The sequence below is a fragment of the Eretmochelys imbricata genome, chromosome 26, assembly GCF_965152235.1.
Source record: "Eretmochelys imbricata isolate rEreImb1 chromosome 26, rEreImb1.hap1, whole genome shotgun sequence".
Classification (NCBI taxonomy): domain Eukaryota; kingdom Metazoa; phylum Chordata; order Testudines; family Cheloniidae; genus Eretmochelys; species Eretmochelys imbricata.
The window spans coordinates 5,642,131-5,661,394 of record NC_135597.1 but is presented as its reverse complement, the minus strand read 5'-3'; the positions used below and the strand labels follow the sequence as shown (position 1 = coordinate 5,661,394).

At 51.2% G+C, this 19,264-nt stretch overlaps 1 protein-coding gene across 1 annotated transcript; it reads left to right on the top strand.

Moving 5' to 3' along the window:
• The first annotated feature begins 266 nt into the window (after positions 1 to 266).
• On the top strand, positions 267 to 7,866 carry LGI3 (leucine rich repeat LGI family member 3). Its single transcript, XM_077805801.1, has 8 exons — positions 267 to 478; positions 3,238 to 3,309; positions 3,870 to 3,941; positions 4,191 to 4,262; positions 4,734 to 4,805; positions 5,347 to 5,516; positions 5,717 to 5,881; positions 7,049 to 7,866. Exons 1-8 carry the CDS (start codon positions 267 to 269, stop codon positions 7,864 to 7,866), a joined length of 1,653 nt encoding a protein of 550 aa, XP_077661927.1.
• The last annotated feature ends 11,398 nt before the right edge of the window (positions 7,867 to 19,264 follow it).

The following is a 19,264-nucleotide window of genomic DNA, read 5'->3' as shown; positions in this document are numbered from 1 at the left end:
ACAGACAACCCCAGCCGTGCTATCACTTTGACGAATCATTCAGCAGCAAAGCACTCCTGCTTCCCCCACCCCAGCAGTTGAGTGTGGTGCTCTGCAGAGAAGCATGATGGACTGTGGCATCCTCACTCCCAGGATTGCTTCAGCTCTTCACTGCAGCTCCTGGGCTTGAGAGCAAAGCCAGGAGAGGAGGGAGGATTACATAGCAGAGCTGAAGCAACAGTCTACGGGGGGATTCTTTTGGAGGGGACGGAGGACAGGCCAGGGAGATGGCTGAGCTGCAGCTAGGGAAAGTGATGCGGAGGGGGCAAGTCCTTGCCTTCCTCCTGATCAGCCTGGCCTACCTCTGGCTGCCTGCAGGCTCCAAGCGAGCCCCCAAGCTGCCCCCGTGTCCCCAGAGCTGCTCCTGCACCAGGGACACTGCCTTCTGCATTGACTCCAAAGCTGTCCCCAGGAACCTGCCCACGGAGGTCATTTCCCTGTGAGTATCAGCAGAGCAGGAGGGAGTGATCACTGGGATGAGGGATAGGGATATGGTGGGGGAGGTAGGTGGGCTGGGGGAATGTCTGGAAGCATTGGGGTTGGGGTTGAGGGAGATGGAGGTGGGGAACCCTGGGGTTGATTGAGCTTTAGACTAAAAGGCTGAGGGCCCTTGTTGCTATTGGAGGGTTCCCAGAAGGCAGCATATTCCTTGGGTTTACATCGGAATGGGGTTGTTGTGGGTTCGCTAACACCGAGAGAGATGGTGTGTGTGTGAATCCATGGGGTATAATAACCCTCTGTGGGCATGCAGGTTATCATGTATGTATGCTGTAGCTGCTTATTTGTATGAGAAAATCATGTATGTGTGCATGTAAACATATGCATGTCTGCATGACCATGCTGGGTGTCTATACCTCTTGGATGTATTTTTCTTTCTGATCATGTTATGTGTCTGGGTGTGCTTCAGTGTAAGCTTGCGTGAGCATGTTGTTGATCATGTGGGGGAAGGGTGTGTTGTGCAAATGCATTATGTTTATAAATGAGCATGTTTGTGTATGGAAGTGTGTGTGTGTGAGAATGAAAGCTAGGTGTATGAAGAGTAGTGCATGTTGGTGCAAGTGCAGTAAGTGTGTGTGTGTGTGTGTGTGGGGAGAGCGGTACATGAACACTCTTTCATCCATCCGTGTGTTGTAGGGTGACCAGGTGTCCTGATTTTATAGGGACAGTCCTGATTTTGGGGTCTTTTTCTTATATAGGCTCCTCTTACCCCCCACCCCCGTCCTGATTTTTCACATTTGGTTTCTGGTCACCCTAGTGTGTTGCCACCTCCTGGGTAGCTCCTCAGCCCAGAAATAGGCAGCCCTTTCCTTTCCACTGTTTGTCACAGCTGATCCAGACCTACAATAAGTCCTGACTGCCCCCTTTGGCGTGGCACCATGCCACCTCTCATTGACCTCGAAAAGCTCCTGACTCTGCCTGCGGGTTCCTCCTGACCTGGCTGGGGTGAGAGCAGGGAAGGAAAAGGAATGGTTTGATCTAATCTCATGCGCCTGTCACGGCTGTATCTCCGCAGTGACATACTGGAACTGACCCTTTGTAGATTGCCATGGTGTGTGGGGAAAGTGTGCACGTGTGCTTGATATGTGTGTGTGTGTCTGGTGCCCCTGCATTTTTTCTCTGGGGTGTGCATCTGCTGTGTGTCGTTTGCGTGCGTGTGTGTGTGTATGTGTCTGATTTTAGAGCGTGTGCATGTGAGAGAGAGTCCCCTTTTTGTCTGCTGTGTGTGTGTACTGCATGCTTCCCCTGGCTATGTCCCTGGTGGGGCCTGAGAAATTCCATAGGAACACAGGAGCTGCCAGAATGGATCAGACCCGAGGGCCATCTAGCCCAGTATCCTGTCTCTGAGAGCGGCCAGCACCAGCGCAATAGCAGATGGGAGATAATCTGCCTCCCACCCCCTGGATAACTCCCATCCTGGTCTCTAATAGAGATTGTCTGAAGCCCTGAAGTATACCCCATTTCTGCCCATCCTAGGTCCCTTGTCCTTGGCTTGACCCCCTCAAACCCTAGAGCCCAGGGTGGGAGGCCTGCTGACTTCATTCTTTAATTGTCTGCAGGAGCACTCTTCCTTCCTGCACACGCTGGCTCTGCTGCAGTCCATCGTCCTTGCCAGGGTGCTGGGGAGTGGGAGAATGGGATGATGCAAATAAGGAGCACCTGCTCCATGCTGCGGGTCCTGCATTGTATTAGCAATTCTGCCCCTGCCTCCGTTGGTTTATTTCCAATCAGACTGCACTTGATGGACCTGTCCCAGGCAGACCAGCTCTCTGCAGCAGGAGGCAGGCAGGCTCCCTTTGCCGAAGCATGGCCCTATCGACTGGCTAAGGGGTCCCAAGGCTCCCTGGACCTTCAGGCTGTAATTACAGCAAAAGAGAGAGAGAGCTCTTTAAATATACCTCCTCCATCTGGAGAGCAAAGGGCAGATATAAACCTCCCCCTGGAAAGGCCGTGCCTGGATTCAAGAGCAGTAACTGGAGAATGCCAAGCTAGGACTAGGATAACAGGAGACTGCAGATCAGCACTGAGGAGTGTTGGCAGAGCTGTAGCAGGCCCCGGGTGGGAGAGCAGGGCGGCTGTGGGCCAGCACTGAGGGGCATTGGCAGAGCAACACGAGACGCAGAGATGCTTACGCAGCACATACCAGTTGAACTGGGCAGGAAATGCTTGTCCTCACCTGCGAGGATTTTCAAGATTTCTACATTTTCCCCATCCTGAATCAGGACCAAAAGTTGAAATCTTGAAAATGTTTGCAAACCAAAGATCGGTAGAAAATTTCAAATTGCGTCTAGGGAAATGCATCGTTTCAATTTCGACCTTTTTAAAAAAACGTTTCTTTTACCATGCACTAAAATTTTGAAACAAATTCATTTTGACCTGAAAAACAAACCTTTTTTTCTTTTTCATTTGGAAAATGTCAAAAAGCCGAGGCCTTGGCAATTTAAAATGTGTTTTCAAATTTGTTCAGAAACGGGGAAACTCGTAGAAACCAACCGTCCTTCCCTGCGGGCAGCTTTGGTTTCTGTGAACGGACATTTCCCCACAAAAAACAAATTTCCCTGAATAGTCCCGATGGGCTCTGCATACTGCTGTCTGCCTAGCTCCAACCCACACTATGCTGCTGTCACTTTTCTGAGTGCTAAACACCCCATCCTCCTGGAATGGTCCTGAGCTTTTCTCTCCTCCTTTCCTTCTCCGCAGGACCATGGTGAACGCGGCCTTTACTGAAATCAAAGCAGCAGCCTTCGCTCACATCCCCCTCCTACAGTTCCTGTACGTCTCTGGGTCTCTCATTGGGATGGGGGCTTGTTATTGCCAGGGCAGTCCCCAAGGATGGGGACACAGGCCTTCCCATGCCCTGTGTGGCAGCATGGGCTGGTAAAGGCTCGGCAGAGTCTCTCTGGGGCGGCCTTGGAGCTGTAATGTTTGATCTCCCCCAAAGCTGGGCATGCCTGATCTAGGTGGCTGAATGGTGAGGTCATGGGAGGTACAGATGGGCAGAGAAGACTTCCCCGCTATCCCCTCTCTCTGGGACAAACCACAGGCACGAGGGAGGACTCTGCTCCCCCATCATCCTACACGGAGGCACTCCAGCCCCGTGCAATGGGAAGGCCTCCCCCGCGGCATCGGAGGTTAACCCCTGACCACAGCTGAGCTGCAGCAGGTAGCATTTGAACTCACAGCCTGCGTCCAGACCTCTGCCTTCTCGGTGCACCCGCAGCAGAGGGGAGGGGTTCCAGTCTGTGGCATTCTCAGCCGAGCACCCCGAGTGCAGCCCAGCTGTGCTGGAGATGGCGGCCCCCGGAGCTGATGTCTCGCCTTTCTCTTTGCAGATTACTGAACTCCAACAAGTTTATGCTGATTGGGGACGATGCCTTCACCGGCCTCTCCCACCTGCAGTACCTGTACGTGCGCCTCTCCTTCGCACTGGGGTCGGCTGGGGGGAGGCGATGGTGGGAATTGGGAGGAGAAGGTCTTGGAGGGGGGTTGCAGGGAAGGTACCACCTCTGATTAGGGTTGGGGGGGGTGGATGCTCCCCTCCCATCTGAAATGGCCACCCCAGGAGAGAGGGGAGCTCAGTCCCTGGGGCTGCTTGGCAGCACCACCTCTCAGGGAGCAGAGGGCATGACCTGTGTCCCCGTTTGTCACCGCAGGTTCATTGAGAACAATGACATCCGCTCTCTGTCGAAATTCACCTTCCGAGGGCTGAAGTCCCTGGCACACCTGTGAGTATGACCCAGTGGACATGGCACACTTGGCATGAGCCTATGGGTAGAGTGCACCTAGCACGCGCCTGTGGATATGGCATTCCCATGGGCATGCCACACCGCACAGGCACTTGTGAGTACAGCGCACCTCACACATGCTGTGGGTATAATGTGTGCCACAGAGCTTGTGGGTATGATCCGCTTGGCATGCCGGACACGTGCCTGTGGGGATGGCGTGCCTGACAGAGTAGTACAACAGGACCATCTATTTGTGAGTTTCGCAATGAGCCGGCAGCCCTGTCTCTCTGACTTTTTGGGTGGTATCTCCACCTATCAAAAAATGCCAGAGCCGTGGGGTAGGGAGTTGCCACTATGGACACAGTGGTGGCTTCCAGGCCAGAGCTTCTGCCCAGGGTCCGTTCAGAAGGAGGTGCCATTTTTCCTGGCAATAAGTCTCTCTCTCTCTCTCTCTCTCTCTCTCTCTCTCAGATCTTTGGCTAACAACAATCTGCAGACGCTGCCCAGAGATATCTTCACATCCCTGGACATCCTCAGTGATCTGTAAGGCCCAGCCCAGGCCTCCTGCCACCACTTGGGGCCTGTTATTGAGGGAGACGCTGTCCCATGCTGTGTAGAGCCAACGAGCAGGATATCAGAGCCCAGGAACCTTGATCCTGGGTGGGCCAAGGTCCTCGCAGCAGCCCAACCTGCCTCCCCATTCTCCTGCCTACCCCAGTGCCTTCACCTCACCCCTCCTGGCCTGCAGATCCAGCGCCCAGCTCCCTAGCCTTCTCTTTGGGGCTGGAGGGCGTCAATATCCACACGCACCTTTGGGCTCTATGGGCTCAGAGCACAGGTGGGAGAACAGAGGGATGGGTCTCTTTAACAAGGCACAAGGGACTAAATGTGCTTCCCACCCACACACCAGGGTTGAGACTAGCTTCCCCAGAGCTGGAACCATTTCCTTGTCCAGGCCCAGACTGTAAACACATGCTTTGGGGTTCCCAGCCTTGTCTGTAGCTGGGGGGTGATGGAGGGGCGGTAGTGGGGTTCCATTGCTCATGTGACCAGTGCTCCACTGTAAACCCTCCACCACCCTCAGGGACCTCCGGGGCAACGCTTTGATCTGCGACTGCAAAATCAAGTGGCTGGTGGAATGGGTGGAGAGGACCAATGCCACGGTGCCTGCCACCTTCTGCAGCAGCCCTGTCCGCTTCCAGGGACAGAAGATTCGGGACCTGGCCCTCAAGGACTTTGACTGCATCACGACAGGTAGGAGTGGCTGCTGCTCTCACTGCTTCACTAGGCACGGCTGGAGGCAAGGGAGAGTGGATATGGGGCCACTTTCCGTGGGCATGGTTGAAAAGCAAAGCCGTTGGTCATGCTGCCATGGCCAGGGAGCAGTGGGCTGTGTGGTGTGACGGGGGTCTCCACTGCTGCCACATCTTCACCTATTGCACCTTCCCTCCCAGACTTTGTGGTGCACCAGGTCCTGCCATTCCAGTCGGTGTCAGCTGAGCCCTTTGTCTACAGCAGCGACCTCTACGTAGCACTGGCCCAGCCCAGTGCCAGCAGCTGCACCATCCTCAAGTGGGACTATGTGGAGCGCAAGCTAAGGGACTTTGACCGCATCCCTGGTAAGGACCAGCCATGCAGACAGACATTCTGTCATGGCCATGTACTTCCCTGGAGGAGTGGGGCCAGAGGTGGGAGACAACAAGTCCCATTATAGTGAGCACTAGGAGAAACAGCAAGATCCTGTTATCAGAGGTTTAGGGTCACTTGCAATCAGTCACTCATTGCCTGAGCCATGAAGAGGCACATGGCAGCGGGCTAGTAAGAGGGCACATTAGCCTCCCTGGTGCGGTTCAGGGCGGGTTCCTGGGAAGCTGTGAGTTACCCTAGGGGTTTACTGTGCAGAGCTTACGGTCAGAAACACCTGGCTTCTTCCCACTCCCTTTGGCAGAGGCAGGGAGTGCGGATTGCAGGAGCTGCATCCTCGCCGTCACAGCAAAGCAACCTGGATCCCCCTTCAGATTGAAGGCCAGCAGCAGGGTGCATGCATGCGTATATGGGAGAGTCTCCAAGTGTTTGTGTGTACATGTGAAAGTGCACTGTGGGTGTATATGTGAGTGGTTATAGAATCAGAGAAGTGTAGGACTGGAAGGGACCTCAACAGGACATCTAATTCATCTCCTTGCACTGAGGCAGGACCAAGTAAACCTAGATCATCCCTGACAGGTGTTTGTCCAACCTGTTCTTAAATTCCTCCAGTGACGGTGATTCCACCACCTCCCTGGGAAGCTCAGTCTAAGGGAGGGTATGGATTTTCCATGACTATGCAGGTGCGGGCAGAGGTATGGGGTATGTGTGTATGCAAGCAGGTATGCTAACGCTGCTCACCTGGGACACTCTCCTCCACTAGCTACTGGAAGCTGCTCCAGAGCTGGACGTCATCCTTCCAGGTGGGCACCGAAATCCAGTCCGGGTTCTTCTCCTCTCCCCGCATTCCAGCGAGCACATGTGCCTGTGAGGGACACAGGTGAAAAATATCTTCAGTCCTGACAGGGAGAGGGAACCCTCAGCCTAATTCACTTTGGGTATGAAGAGCTGGAACTGGATTTCTCTGCCCACCTGGCATGGGCTCTGGGTGCATCGCCTGGGAGGACGAGAATCTGGGCTGGATCTCTGTGGCCGCCCAGAATGGGCTCTGGGTGCAGACCATGTCTGATGCAGGCACAGTGTGCGCTGGAGCAGGGGGCCGAGGGCCTGCCCTGCTGACTCTGACTCTTGCCCCCTGGCAGCTCATTCGGCCGTGTACTGCAAGCCCATCGTGGCTCAGTCGCAGCTCTACGTGGTGGTGGCGCAACTCTTCGGCGGCTCCTACATCTACCGGTGGGACACCAACGTGGACAAGTTCATCAAGATCCAGGACATGGATAGCAGGAAGATCCGCAAGCCCAATGACATCGAGGCCTTCCAGATTGACGGCGACTGGTACTTCGTCATCGCCGACAGCTCCAAGGCCGGCTCCACCAGCCTCTACCACTGGAACCAGAATGGCTTCTACTCCCACCAGGCCCTGCACCCCTGGCACCGTGACACCGACGTGGAATACGTGGAGAACGAAGGCAAGCCCTGGCTCATCATCTCCAGCAGCTCCCAAGCCCCTGTCATCTACCAATGGAGCCGCGCCCAGAAGCAGTTTGTGCAGCAGGGGGAGGTGGCCGAGGTGATGGACGTGCAGCTGGTCAAGCACTTCAAGTTTAAGAAAGACAATTACCTGTGCCTCAGCCGCTACATCGGGGACTCCAAGGTGGTCAAGTGGGAGGGGCAGCGCTTCACCGAGCTGCAGACCCTGCCCTCACGGGGCTCCATGGTCATGCAGCCCTTCCTGGTGTCCCAGCGCCAGTACATGGTGCTGGGCAGCGACTTCTCCTTCACCCACGTTTACCTCTGGGACGAGGAGAAGCAGAAGTTTGTCAAGTTCCAGGAACTCTCCATCCAAGCCCCCCGGGCCTTCCACTACGTCCCCTTGGAGGACATGGATGTCCTGCTGGCCCCCAGCTTCAAGAGCAGCACGCTGGTCTACAGGCACGTTGTGGTGGACCTCAGCTTGTAGGGGATGCCCCTGCCGCCTGCCCAGCTCCCTGCCTCACGCCTAGACACTGTGCAGAGAAAATGTTCTTCCACTTGCAACACCCCTGGAGCAGGGGACTCCAGTGCCCTGCATCTCCTCAGGCTAAGGCTTCCTGTCTGTGCCCATGTGCTGCCCCACAGCCATATCCAGGGACAGGTCCAGAACACATACATACTCACACAGACCCATGAGTACATGCATACCCAGCACACATTCCATCCAGACACTCATATTCATGAGTGTATCCTCACCACAGTCATCCCTCCATAGATAAACTCATACCCACATGCCCTCCAGCATCTCGTACACATTGCATCCCTGCCCATCTGCCTTCAGCGTGCGCACACTCCAACACCCCCAAGTACACTCCTTCCCAGTCTTCTAGCCACACCATGTGCATCTACACTCACTCTTTCTATGTCCATGCAATCCCTGTGCACCCCATTAGGAACAAACACATGTTCCTGCACCCCTTACCCTCACATCCATCTCCCTGCATCGAGTCTTATATCCATGCCCATATACTGCCGTTTATGGACGCCCCCATCCATGTACACCCTCAGATCCATGCCTGTACACATCCACTCTCACTACTGCACTTTCCACGCACACACAGCTACTCCCGTGTGCACATTCTTATGGGCGAACCCAGATTCGGTGCATCGGCGGTGCACCACATCACGCTGCCTCTCCCACCCACCGACACACGCATGCATCCCTGTATCTGTCACCCCGAACCCTCCCTGCAGTTCCCTCTGCACACATGCTCCTGTCCCCATACACAGCGCTGGGGATCGGGCCTGGAAGAAGAAAGTCCCTTGTCGTGACTTCTCCCAAACTCTTCCTGCAGCCTCTGCCGCACTTCCTGTAGCCATCACCCATGTTCAGACTGTAGAGACGCTGCTCTGGGCGGCTGCACCACTCCTGAGACCACCTGACCCCCTTTGTCTCCTGCATCCGCCCTGCAAGAGGGCTCTTTGGAAGTGTGCCCAGTGGCAACATCAGCCCAGATTGTCCCAGCTTCCTCAGTGAGCTGCCTTCCAAGGCCCACTGGGAGCTAATGGAAGTATAGAGGCACCCTTTGTATCTCCCCCACTTTACTGCAGTGACCTGCTTTGCTTCCCTCCAGGCATCGTCTCTCTGTCAAGCTGCAGGGGGCAACATTGTCCAGTGGTTAGTGTAAGGGACTGGGGCTCAGGAGTCCAGGCTTGGCTTTTCCACTGAGCTGCTGTGTGACCTTGGGTAAATTGCCATGCCTCAGTTTCCCCTTCTGTAAAAGGGAGATACTGTTGCTCGGCCTCCTTTGTGATCCGCAGACAGGAAGAGCTATCAGCATGCTAGCTATCAAGTCTAGTGCATGAGCCCATGTGCCTTGGGCGCATCAATCCCCGTGCACAAATCCAGGGCCAGTGGAGAGGGTCAGAGAGCATGCGCAAGTGCACAGCTCTAGTGCACGTGCCCAGTACACCATCCCCGTGCATATGCACCGGTGCACAATCCCCGAGCAGAAATGTAGTGCATCTGCTCCAGTGCACAATCCTGCTGCGTAAGCACCAGTGCATCTTTCAGGGCAGGCTGGATGGGCAGCTAAAGGGAAATATGCCTGTTCTGGTTTGTCTAGTGTGTGGATTTCTAGCCTGCTTTTGCTTGCCATGTGCGTACATGGCTCAAGTTAAACAGAATTGCTGACAGCCACAGCGACAGGGAGTGACAGGAGAGACTCCTCCAGGGAGTCACACGTCCCATACAAGAGAAGGAAGCCAGGGTTTCCTGAACTACCAGGTTTCAGCCCACCCAGCTCCTGGCGTGATCCCAGTGCTGGCTCTGCCTGGCCTTTGATGTTTATAGATGACATCAACCAATGGCCACAGGGCCCAAATCATCTCTCGGTCTCACTAGTATGTTCCCCACTGAAAGGGTGGAGTCGCGTCGGTGTCAGTGATAGGAGCAATTGTCCCCTGTATTCTACTCAGGGAGATAGAATTCCAGCCCCCAAGCTGATTCTCATTCACCTCTGAGCCCCTTTACACCACATGCCCAAAGAGCATGTAACTAATCGACTCCCATGTGGAGGCCAGGTTGGCGCGAAGGGGCTGTTGTGTCCACAAGAATCAGACCCGTAGTGTCTCGATGTCCCCTTTGTCTCTAGTGCATCACCGGGGATTGGAGCAAAGGTCCCAGTTTGCTCTGTGATTCTATATGTCCCAGGCATTGGTAGGAGGCACAGAGCAGCTCAGCCGGCGATCATTTCCCAGATGTGGGAAAAGCCTGCACATCTACAAGATGTGCAGCGAGGAGCTCTCCCTTCATACTGTGCTTATTTCCTTTGATCATCAGAGAGGGAGTGGGGACTGGTTCCCTGTGCCCGGTTTGCTGATATCCTGCTTGTGTATTGGGGAAATAAGACCCTGCCCCTCCTCACTTCCTCATAGGGTGCCTAGATATGGGGAACATCAGAAAGTTCTGCTCCAAACCCCCTCTCCTCTGGGGTCTCTGGGCCTCTTGCAACTGCAGACCTCAAAGGCAGGGGGCTTTCTGGTGGGTCGGAACCAGGGAAAAGGAACTTTGGTAGTTGGTTTTGGTGCTTCATTTCCTGGGAGGCTAACCAGGCGAAGGCATCTGTTTCCCATTACGTCTCTCTGTTTATTCATCCATATTGCCGATCCACAGACTAGCCCCATCTCTAGCCGTTTGTTTCTATGACTCATGTCCTCAAAAGTCTTTAGGTGCCTAATTCCCATTGAAATCAATAGGTGGTAGGCACCTAAAAACCTTTGAGGATCTGGGCCTCTATCCCTACTTATCCCTCCTTTCCCCCAGCAGTTTGGTCATGCAAAGCGTGGAAGAGCTGAGGATGGGCTATGTGTCGCCGCCTCCTGCCTGTGGGTGTGGTTTCACACAGGAGATAAAAGCCTACTATTGCTGCTCACTGCAGGAATTATCCCTTTAGCACTGATAGCTCCAGGTTCAAACCCTGCAGGTTGTTACGGGTGGAGGACAGGTTGTTACTTTTGCAGTAGGGATACCTAGAAAGAAGGGAAAGGCTGATCAGCAAGTGAGGGCTTCAGGAGGGTTCCCCTATCCCTAACAGAGAATGAGCCTGAGCTCTTCAGGCATAAGGGCATCTCGCCTGTCCTAACCAATTTACTCCTGAGCAGCAGTGACCCAGTCTCAAACCCGCCTTCCCCTGCAGCTCCCACAGGCCCTGATCCTCCTCCCATTGGAGCGAGTGGCACAGCTCCTGCAGACTCCACTGGGAGCAGGAGCAGGCTCAGGGGAGCCTGCTGTCAGTGTGCAGTGACCCCATCAGCACTGTTCCTCCTGTTCCCCTCGCTCTCCAGCTGGAGAGAGGAGCAGCCCTGAGGTTCTTTCGCCATCTGCTGGGGAGTGGTGACAGGGACGGCTGACCCTGCTGTGTAGGGGCTGGAGCTGGGGGAGCTCCACATGCTGTTCTCTCATCAGCTGCCTGTAGCTTCCCTCTCGGCCACACTGCCCCTCTCCTCAGCCCCCCAGAGCAGGATGCTCTCTGCATACAACTTATAACCGAGGTGTACAAGCTCTACCAAAATGCTTCCGAAAATAAACGCACTGTGACACTTCTGCCGTCCTTTGTTCTGAACCATGAGCTCTGTGCTATGGAACGTGCCAGCCCCAGGGATGGAGTGTGTGTGTGTATGTCTGTGTGAGTGTATGAATGCACAACCTAATGGGAGTGTTACAAACCTGATAATACTCTCTCCTCCCTGAGCATCCGCTCCCTTTCATCCCAAAATAGCCCCTTCCTGATCCCACAGTTCCTCTCTCAGTCCTGGCACACACATCCCCTCCCCTAATCTCATAATATTTCCTCTCCTTAATCCCAGAATTTCCTTCCCACTAATCCCTGACTCTCCACCCTGGCAACACATAGCCCCTCCAGTTCCAGCACACCATGCTTTCCCTTGAACCCCTTCTCCATTTTGTCCCCAACTGAGAGAGAAGGTTCAGGGATCTGCAGTTGCCTGTGGCCAGTGCTTTCTTTCACATTGCTCCCAGGGGACCTCTTGACAGCATCTCCTGGCCACCTCCCAGCCTGAAATGTCCCCTGCTGGTCACCCAAGAGCCAGGCAATCGTAGCTGGACTCCTGCCACCCCCCACCCCAGCCCCCGTTACAAGTGAGAACTCAGATGCATGTGGAAAACCTTTGAGCCCTATGTCAGGCACATTTCCAACCCAATTGGCCAAAGGATGGGGCAGAAATCCTCCTGACAGATACTTTATGACTCGTACTGTGTCCATCCGTCCATCCATCCAATACTATACATGCCCATCTATCTAGCTGTCTTTCTGTCTCTGTGACTGTATGTACCTACTCTCTCTCACCATAGATATTCATTCACTCTATCTATTTTACACATTGCTCGTCCCAATAGTAGCCAAGGTGCTGTTAATACTATTATCAGGAGGCAATATTTAAGCAATAATGACTGAGAGAGCATGGCTGGGCCCCTTGGTAAACAGATGAAGGAGTTGCGGGCCCAAGAGACAGCCTGGTCATTAGCTGATATGGCATGGCCCACCCACTGGTCATTTTTATTTTTATAAGGCCTGACCCAAAGCCCATTGAAATCAATGGGACGTTTTCTGTTGAATTCAGTGGGTTTTGGATCAGGTCCAGACAACATGACATAGTGACTGCATTTCTGTGCTTTAAGGATTAGCAGTTGAATACCTTGTATAATGGCCAGGGCTCGCACTGGCTGTGACTCTCATGGCTGGTCCATTCATTCCCAATTGGCTGTGCTCAGCAGGGACAGTCCCTGTTTATTTTTCCCAGCCGACTATCACTTTCTCCTCTGTGATTCAACCCCAACAGCCCCCAGTGTTTCTCAATACCAACCACCGGGGCCACCTGGGGTTTTTCCTGAGGCCACCATAGCCTCCTGGACAGAGATGGGGAGGGCCAGGGGGCAAAGCAGCAGCCCCTCCCTGCAGCACCCAGGGGCTTAGGAGGCAGGCTTCGACCTCCCCCACTCCCACCTGGCTCCACCCATGGGGCTCCGGCTCTGGGTTTCAGCCCTGGGCAGCAGGGCTTGAGCAGGGCCAGCCTTATGGGATGCCATGGTCAAGATGCAAGAAGTGGGGTGAGCCTGAGGTGCAAGGCCATGAAAGGGAGCTGAGGGAGGGGCGGGGGAGGAGCAGGGCCCAGGGGACGATGGAAAACCCGTGGGGCAGTGGGGAGGCAGCAGGGGCTAGAGGCAATGGGTGGAGGGCCAAATTATCATGTAATGGTGGAGGGTACCAAAATATTACTACATTATTTTTATTATTGAGTCTGCAAAAAAAAAATCCTACATAAATTAATTACACTGATTTGGACATGTATATGTGTATATTTATTTGTTTGTCGTAAAGTTAATTAAGTAGTTTTAGGAAAATTTGTCAAAGTGGCCACTAGCAAGAGTTGATGGCCGCCCTCTGAGGCCACCAAAAATTTTGTTGTGAGAACCCCTGCATTAGTCCAATAGGGATCAATAGAAATCAAAGGGAGCCCCCAAATGCCTCTGTTTATAGATTCTAGAGGCTGGAAAAGGTCTTTCCTGGTGGTGAAAGGTTAGCGGAGTGGTCGATGGGAAAGCAGGGCTTGCTCCCAGCCTTCCATTAGCTTTATAACCCACAGCAGCCTTCACAATATTTTATTCAATACTGAATTAAACTAAGTGCTGTGTGGCACCTCTGGCATCCCAGCCCCCAGGGACAGGAACCACTCTGGTTTCTTATATAATAAACTCTACCTTGAAAAAACATCTGCTGGGTGTTCCCCAGACAAAGAATCCTAGGTAAATATCCGTGGTGGATCAGCACACCAGGACCGAGTATACAACAGCTGCTCAGACACTGTGATAACAGAGAATTACAACAGGAGCTGGATGGTCCCACCTAATTCGACCAAGGGCTGATTTTTCATAAGGGCTGAGTCCATTTTGCACAATAGTGAATTTGCACAGACAGGCTCCCTGGTGCAAATTGGAGGCAGCCCCCATTTGCAAACCCAAGCATTGTGCAAATTAAGGCTGGAATTTCCCAAGTGACTCCCACTGAAAGTTGGACACCAGCTCCCTTAGCTCCATTTGGAAATACCAGCCTGTCCAATTTGCACCAGGGATTAACTTTCACCAGGTTTGCATCTCTTCCCATCCCCACCCGCCAGGCTTGCATCTACCTTAAATCGCCTGTGAAATGATGTAGGTTTGCAACTCAAAACCACTCACAAGAATAGCACCATTCAGTTGCGCTCACAGCTTCCCAGAAAGCGGAAAGGGAATTGCTTGCTGCGGAGGCTTCTGACACGAAGCTCATAGGTCAAATTCACCCCTGGTATAACTCCATTATCTTTAGGAAAGGAGTACTTGTGGCACCTTAGAGACTAACCAATTTATTTGAGCATGAGCTTTCGTGAGCTACAGCTCACTTCATCGGATGAGTCTCTAAGGTGCCACAAGTACTCCTTTTCTTTTTGCGAATACAGACTAACACGGCTGTTACTCTGAAACCTGTCATTATCTTTAGGGTTACATCCGGGAGGAATCTCAGTCCCCCTGCAATTAAAGAAGTTGCCACCTGCATAGCATGCAGATAACCACAGTCGGTGTTTGGCTGGGCCTTGGATTTAAGAAAAGGACTTGTGACAGCCCTTCTACAAAAATAATGTACTGCAGGATCCTTCAGGCATGAGCCAATACACCATTATTTGCAATGTTGACACTGCAGGGAGCGGGGCTGTTAACGCAAGATGTTGTCCTATTATTTTGATAAGGGAGTTTTCCAAACATTGCAGGGTCCAGGGAAATTAGCTACCAATTCATCACAGAGATTGAATGGCAGGAACTTCGTTCTCACAACCAGTCTTTCCTATCACTGTGGTATCTAGGCACCAAAGTTTCATCGGAGCCTGTGATCATGTGAGAGAGTCATCAGAGCATGTAATAGTCCTTTGCCCTTTTTGGGGAGGATCTCAATGCATTTTATATGTGTCAATGAATTTTCACAATGTCCCTGTGTTGTAGGGATTATCATCTGCATTTTACATGAGGGAAACTGAGGCATGGATTGCTTTCCCCAGTTCAGCAAAGCATTTAACCATGTGCTTCATTTTAATCCTGTACTTAAATCCCATGCACTTAAAAGTTAAGCACATGCTTTGCCGAATTGGGGGCATTGATTTTAATAGGCTTTGAAAGACTGCCTGACCTTGAGGTCAGACAGCAAAATCAATGGTAGATCTAGGAGTACAACTCAGATCTACAGAATCTCCATCTCCAAGCCTTCAAAAATCATGAGATTTCAAAAAATAACAATACACTTTTGGCTCTTTTTCTTTGTGTACTGGTTTCTGAGCTTTCAGGGCGCACTCAGGTCATGTTTTCAGGTATTTTTCTGCAACCAATAGAGTTAGAAACTTGCTTTTATTTCTAATGAAAACTGCAATTCTCACCTAATCATGTGACTCCAGGAGCTGGGGCAAACATCAAATATAGTGAGACTTGACGACACTGGGTCTACTGAGTCCCAGGTCTGGGTTTTAACCAGAAGACCATCCCTCCTCCTGCTTGTGTAGCTCACAAGTATCTATGCGTCTCTCAACGGACATACGCGCACTGTACGAACACTACAAAAAGAGTATACGTTGGGTGCACTTTTGACTTTTTCACAGCCCAATGGCAGCATCTCCCACGGTCCATTGCAAAAGCAGCCCTGGTAAACCTCAAGCACCTTCTTTTCTGCTCTGTGCTCTCTGTGTCTTGTGTTGTTTTCACGTTGCACTGCGGAAAGCCATTGCCAAAATGCAATTTGCGTTTACCAGTCAGAGCCTGCATGGTTTGTTTTCTTTCCTTTGGGCACTGGAACACGCACACCGATTATTTGCGTGCATGCGTCAAGCACCTTTCCTGTCAGGTTACACACAGCCTCATGATGCTGTTGTTTCACCTGAAGTCCTTTTGTAGTTCACAGAAGCAAAGAACTCGGAGTGAAACAGGCAAGCAACCATCCCAGAGGCACCATGGAAACCAACTATCCAGTGACCGTGCCCTCATCCTCAAAGGGTTCCGAGGCTTCGAGGAAAATGTGCCAGCCAAATGGGCTGTGTCACTTGGAGCTTTTACAAGGATCAATATTGATTTTCCATTCTGAGAAGTGGTGAACGGGCCAATTTCCCTTCCTTGTTTTTTGTGTGTCAGAGACTTGTGACCTTTGAGACTTGTTTGGGTCTTGACTACCACAGCAAATAACAATGGGGAAAGCACGGTGCAGTCCAGCTCTAGCCCACTGGAGTTAGATGAGGGCCAATTGCTGAGTCATCAGTTGGTTTTTTCACTTTCATTTCATGAGGGCTCCAATCTACAACGGAGGCTGAAATCATTTGTTAGGAAAGCACCTATGGAAATTTCTGCTAGAGCGATACTAAGCCCTCCCCGACGACTTGCAAACACAAATCTCCCCTTTGTGTGCACTCACACCTGTTCAACCCCAACCCTGAGGAACGAAGGCCTGGGAAATCACATTGGCTTAGCAGCCTGTCTGGAAGCATAATCTGCTATGAAGACCACTATGAACAATTCTTTGGGGGTCCCTTTTTCAGCTCTTGGATACCACGGTCATAGGCACTATAGACAGAGAGAGAGAGAAGTTCAATAGATCAGCAAATTTAGGCTCTGTTGAAGCAGGAGGAAGGGAATTCCATAGCCGAGGGCTGACAATACTCTAGGTCCAGCTCTTTTCTGTTGAAACCAGGGGGGCATTGGCACGTCATAGGGTTGTAATTGCCCTGTTGTCACATACAGAGAGAGTCAGAACTAGACCCTCAGCTGGTGCAAACCGGAGAAGCTCTGTGGAGGCATGGTCATTTATGCCAGCTAGGCATCTGATTTACTAGGTTTATAGAGGAAATTAAAGGGGGCTCTTCTGAAATAAAGGTCATAGGTCAAATTCACCCCTTGTGTAACTCCATTGGCTTTACTGTTACACCAGGGATGAATCTGAGTCCCTAATCTTAGGTTATGTATTGTTTGTAGAGCCCAGGGCTTGCATGTGCTTTGCAGGTGTGCCCCACTTCCTAGCCTTCTAACACTAATATGACATCATGAGTTCACTGCCGATAGAACAGAGACACTGCAGGACAGATCCTCAGCTGGTGTAACCTCAGGTTGCTCCAATGAAGTCAGTAGAGTTACCCCAGTTACACCAGCTGAGGATCTTGGCCAGTTACTGGAAGGCTTCACAAAACGAATGGGTTGGAAGGAGGGATCTGAAGGAACAGAGGGAGGGTTGCTGAGTTCTATGTACATGAAGTGGGAGGCTAATAACATGGGATCATAGCAACACGATTAGAGCATTAAACCCAAAGCATTGTACGTTTCATGGCTCAGGTACATACACTAGAGCTATTGTTTCATTTTTCTGTCTCATCAGTTTCACCTATGTATGCAGTACCACAGGAGCGTGCGTGAATAGGACCTAAAATCCCGTTAAGGTCCCTTCACAAAGACATCTTTGTTGCAGGGATACTATTCACGGAGCAGCGGGAGGTTGGGGCATGCAGTACCTGCCAACTTTGGGAAGCTATGAATAGAGACTTTTGGAGACAGATACAATGGAGTCGGAACACATTTTGGAGGGACAGAGTGGAAAAATTATAGATGTTTTGCTCAAAAGATAGAAACTGTGGCTCCAAAATGGGGACATTTGGGAAGTCTGGACAGGGCTGCAACTGTCTCCTTTTGTCCTAGCCTGTGGGGAAAGTGGAATCCTATGTGTTTTTTGCCATCGCTGGTGGTTTCCATGGAAATGATATTTACATCACGGACGTATCATAAATTTCCGGCACAATAAATAAATTAAGAATAAAGCACTGTGTCAAAGCCAACTATTGCTCTTAAGGCAAGCAGCAGTTTGATCCTCAGAGCTCACAGTAAAAAGCTGGAATTCAGGACACCTGGGTTCTGTTCCCAGCATTCCTATTGACTCACTGTGTAATGTTGGACAAGTCACTTCTCTGCTCTATATCTCTATTTTCCTATCTGTAAAATGTGCAGAGTAGATTTTGAGGCCAGAAGGGACCATTATGATCATCTAGTCTGACGGTCTGAGGAGTAACACAAGCTGGAAAATTTCACCAAGTAATTCCTGCATCTAGCCCAAAAACTTGTCGCTGAACAAGCGTGTGTCTTTTAGAGCGATTTACCTACCTACCTAACTTTGTGAGGCTTAGTTTGTCACTCTTTGTGAAGCACTTTGAGATCCCTGTTTGCAGACACAAATTCTTTTGACAAAGAAGGATTTGTGGTGAAGACAATTCCAAATGAAGGGCAAATGAAGGGTAAATGCATGGATGTTTCACTGATCCATTTTCATCATGTACATAATAGTGATTAGTGATTCATGAATAACTCTTTGTTTCTTTATTTGGCACTGTTCATGCGAGGACTTCCCAAGAGTTCACAGATATGAATGTATTAAGCAACACAACACAGGGAGGTAGGTAAATAGCTACAGCATTTTATCAGTGGGGAAACTGAGGCACAGAGGGGTGAAATGAGGTATCCTGGGGAGTAAGTGCCAGAACTGGGATTGCAACCTAGATTACCTGATTCTCACTGTCCTGCTCTGGCTACTAGACTAAGCTGCCTCTGCTTTTTAAAAATTGTCAGTTGTTGCCTAGCAACAACCCACACCATTCTTAAAGCCACAAGGCATTGAAATCTCAGCAAAACCTTTAAGCCAATGCTTAGCTTTGAGCACACACTTAAGTCCCAATGAAGTCCACTTAAGCTAGTTGACTTCACTGGGACTTAAGCATCTGGTTACAGTTAAGCATTTACTTAAGTGCTTTGCTGAATCAAGGCCTCAGAGAGTTGGGGTCCTGGTTACATCTGTTGTTATATGGGGTGATTTCTCTGTCACTTGGAGGCAATTTTAATTCTAGTCTTATGATTTTTGCTGTTTTCTTAAAGCCTCAGCTCCAGGATTCATGTGGTTACCTGAACATTTTAGCTTTATTTTTTTTAAAGATAAGTTTTCAGCCCTCATGGTTTCTGGGAAACGCTTGCAAATGTGAAACGCCAGAAGATAACAAAAGAGAACCCCAAATGTATTCTTGTTTTAAAATCTCATGATTTTGGGGGTGGAGGCTGACCCTGGGTTTTTGAAGGCTCTGTGTTGGCACTGCTAGGTCGCCTTTCACCCCATGAGACTGGGTTTAGAAAAAGGCCAAAGTTTCCAAAAGCAGCCTGTGTTTGGAAGTCCATCCGTTTCGGTGAGTTTTGCATGAGATGGAGTTTGCATGCAGGTAGAGCCACCTGGGTCTGCTCCCCGGGACTGCAGGGACAGCTGGTTTATATG

Bases quoted from the DNA above. Each gene is read 5' to 3' on its own strand.
- LGI3 (XM_077805801.1), top strand. From the start codon at position 267: ATGGCTGAGCTGCAGCTAGGGAAAGTGATGCGGAGGGGGCAAGTCCTT. The intron at 3,310-3,869 runs GTACGTCTCTGG...TTCTCTTTGCAG, and splicing joins ATCCCCCTCCTACAGTTCCT to ATTACTGAACTCCAACAAGT. The intron at 5,882-7,048 runs GTAAGGACCAGC...GCCCCCTGGCAG, and splicing joins GGACTTTGACCGCATCCCTG to CTCATTCGGCCGTGTACTGC.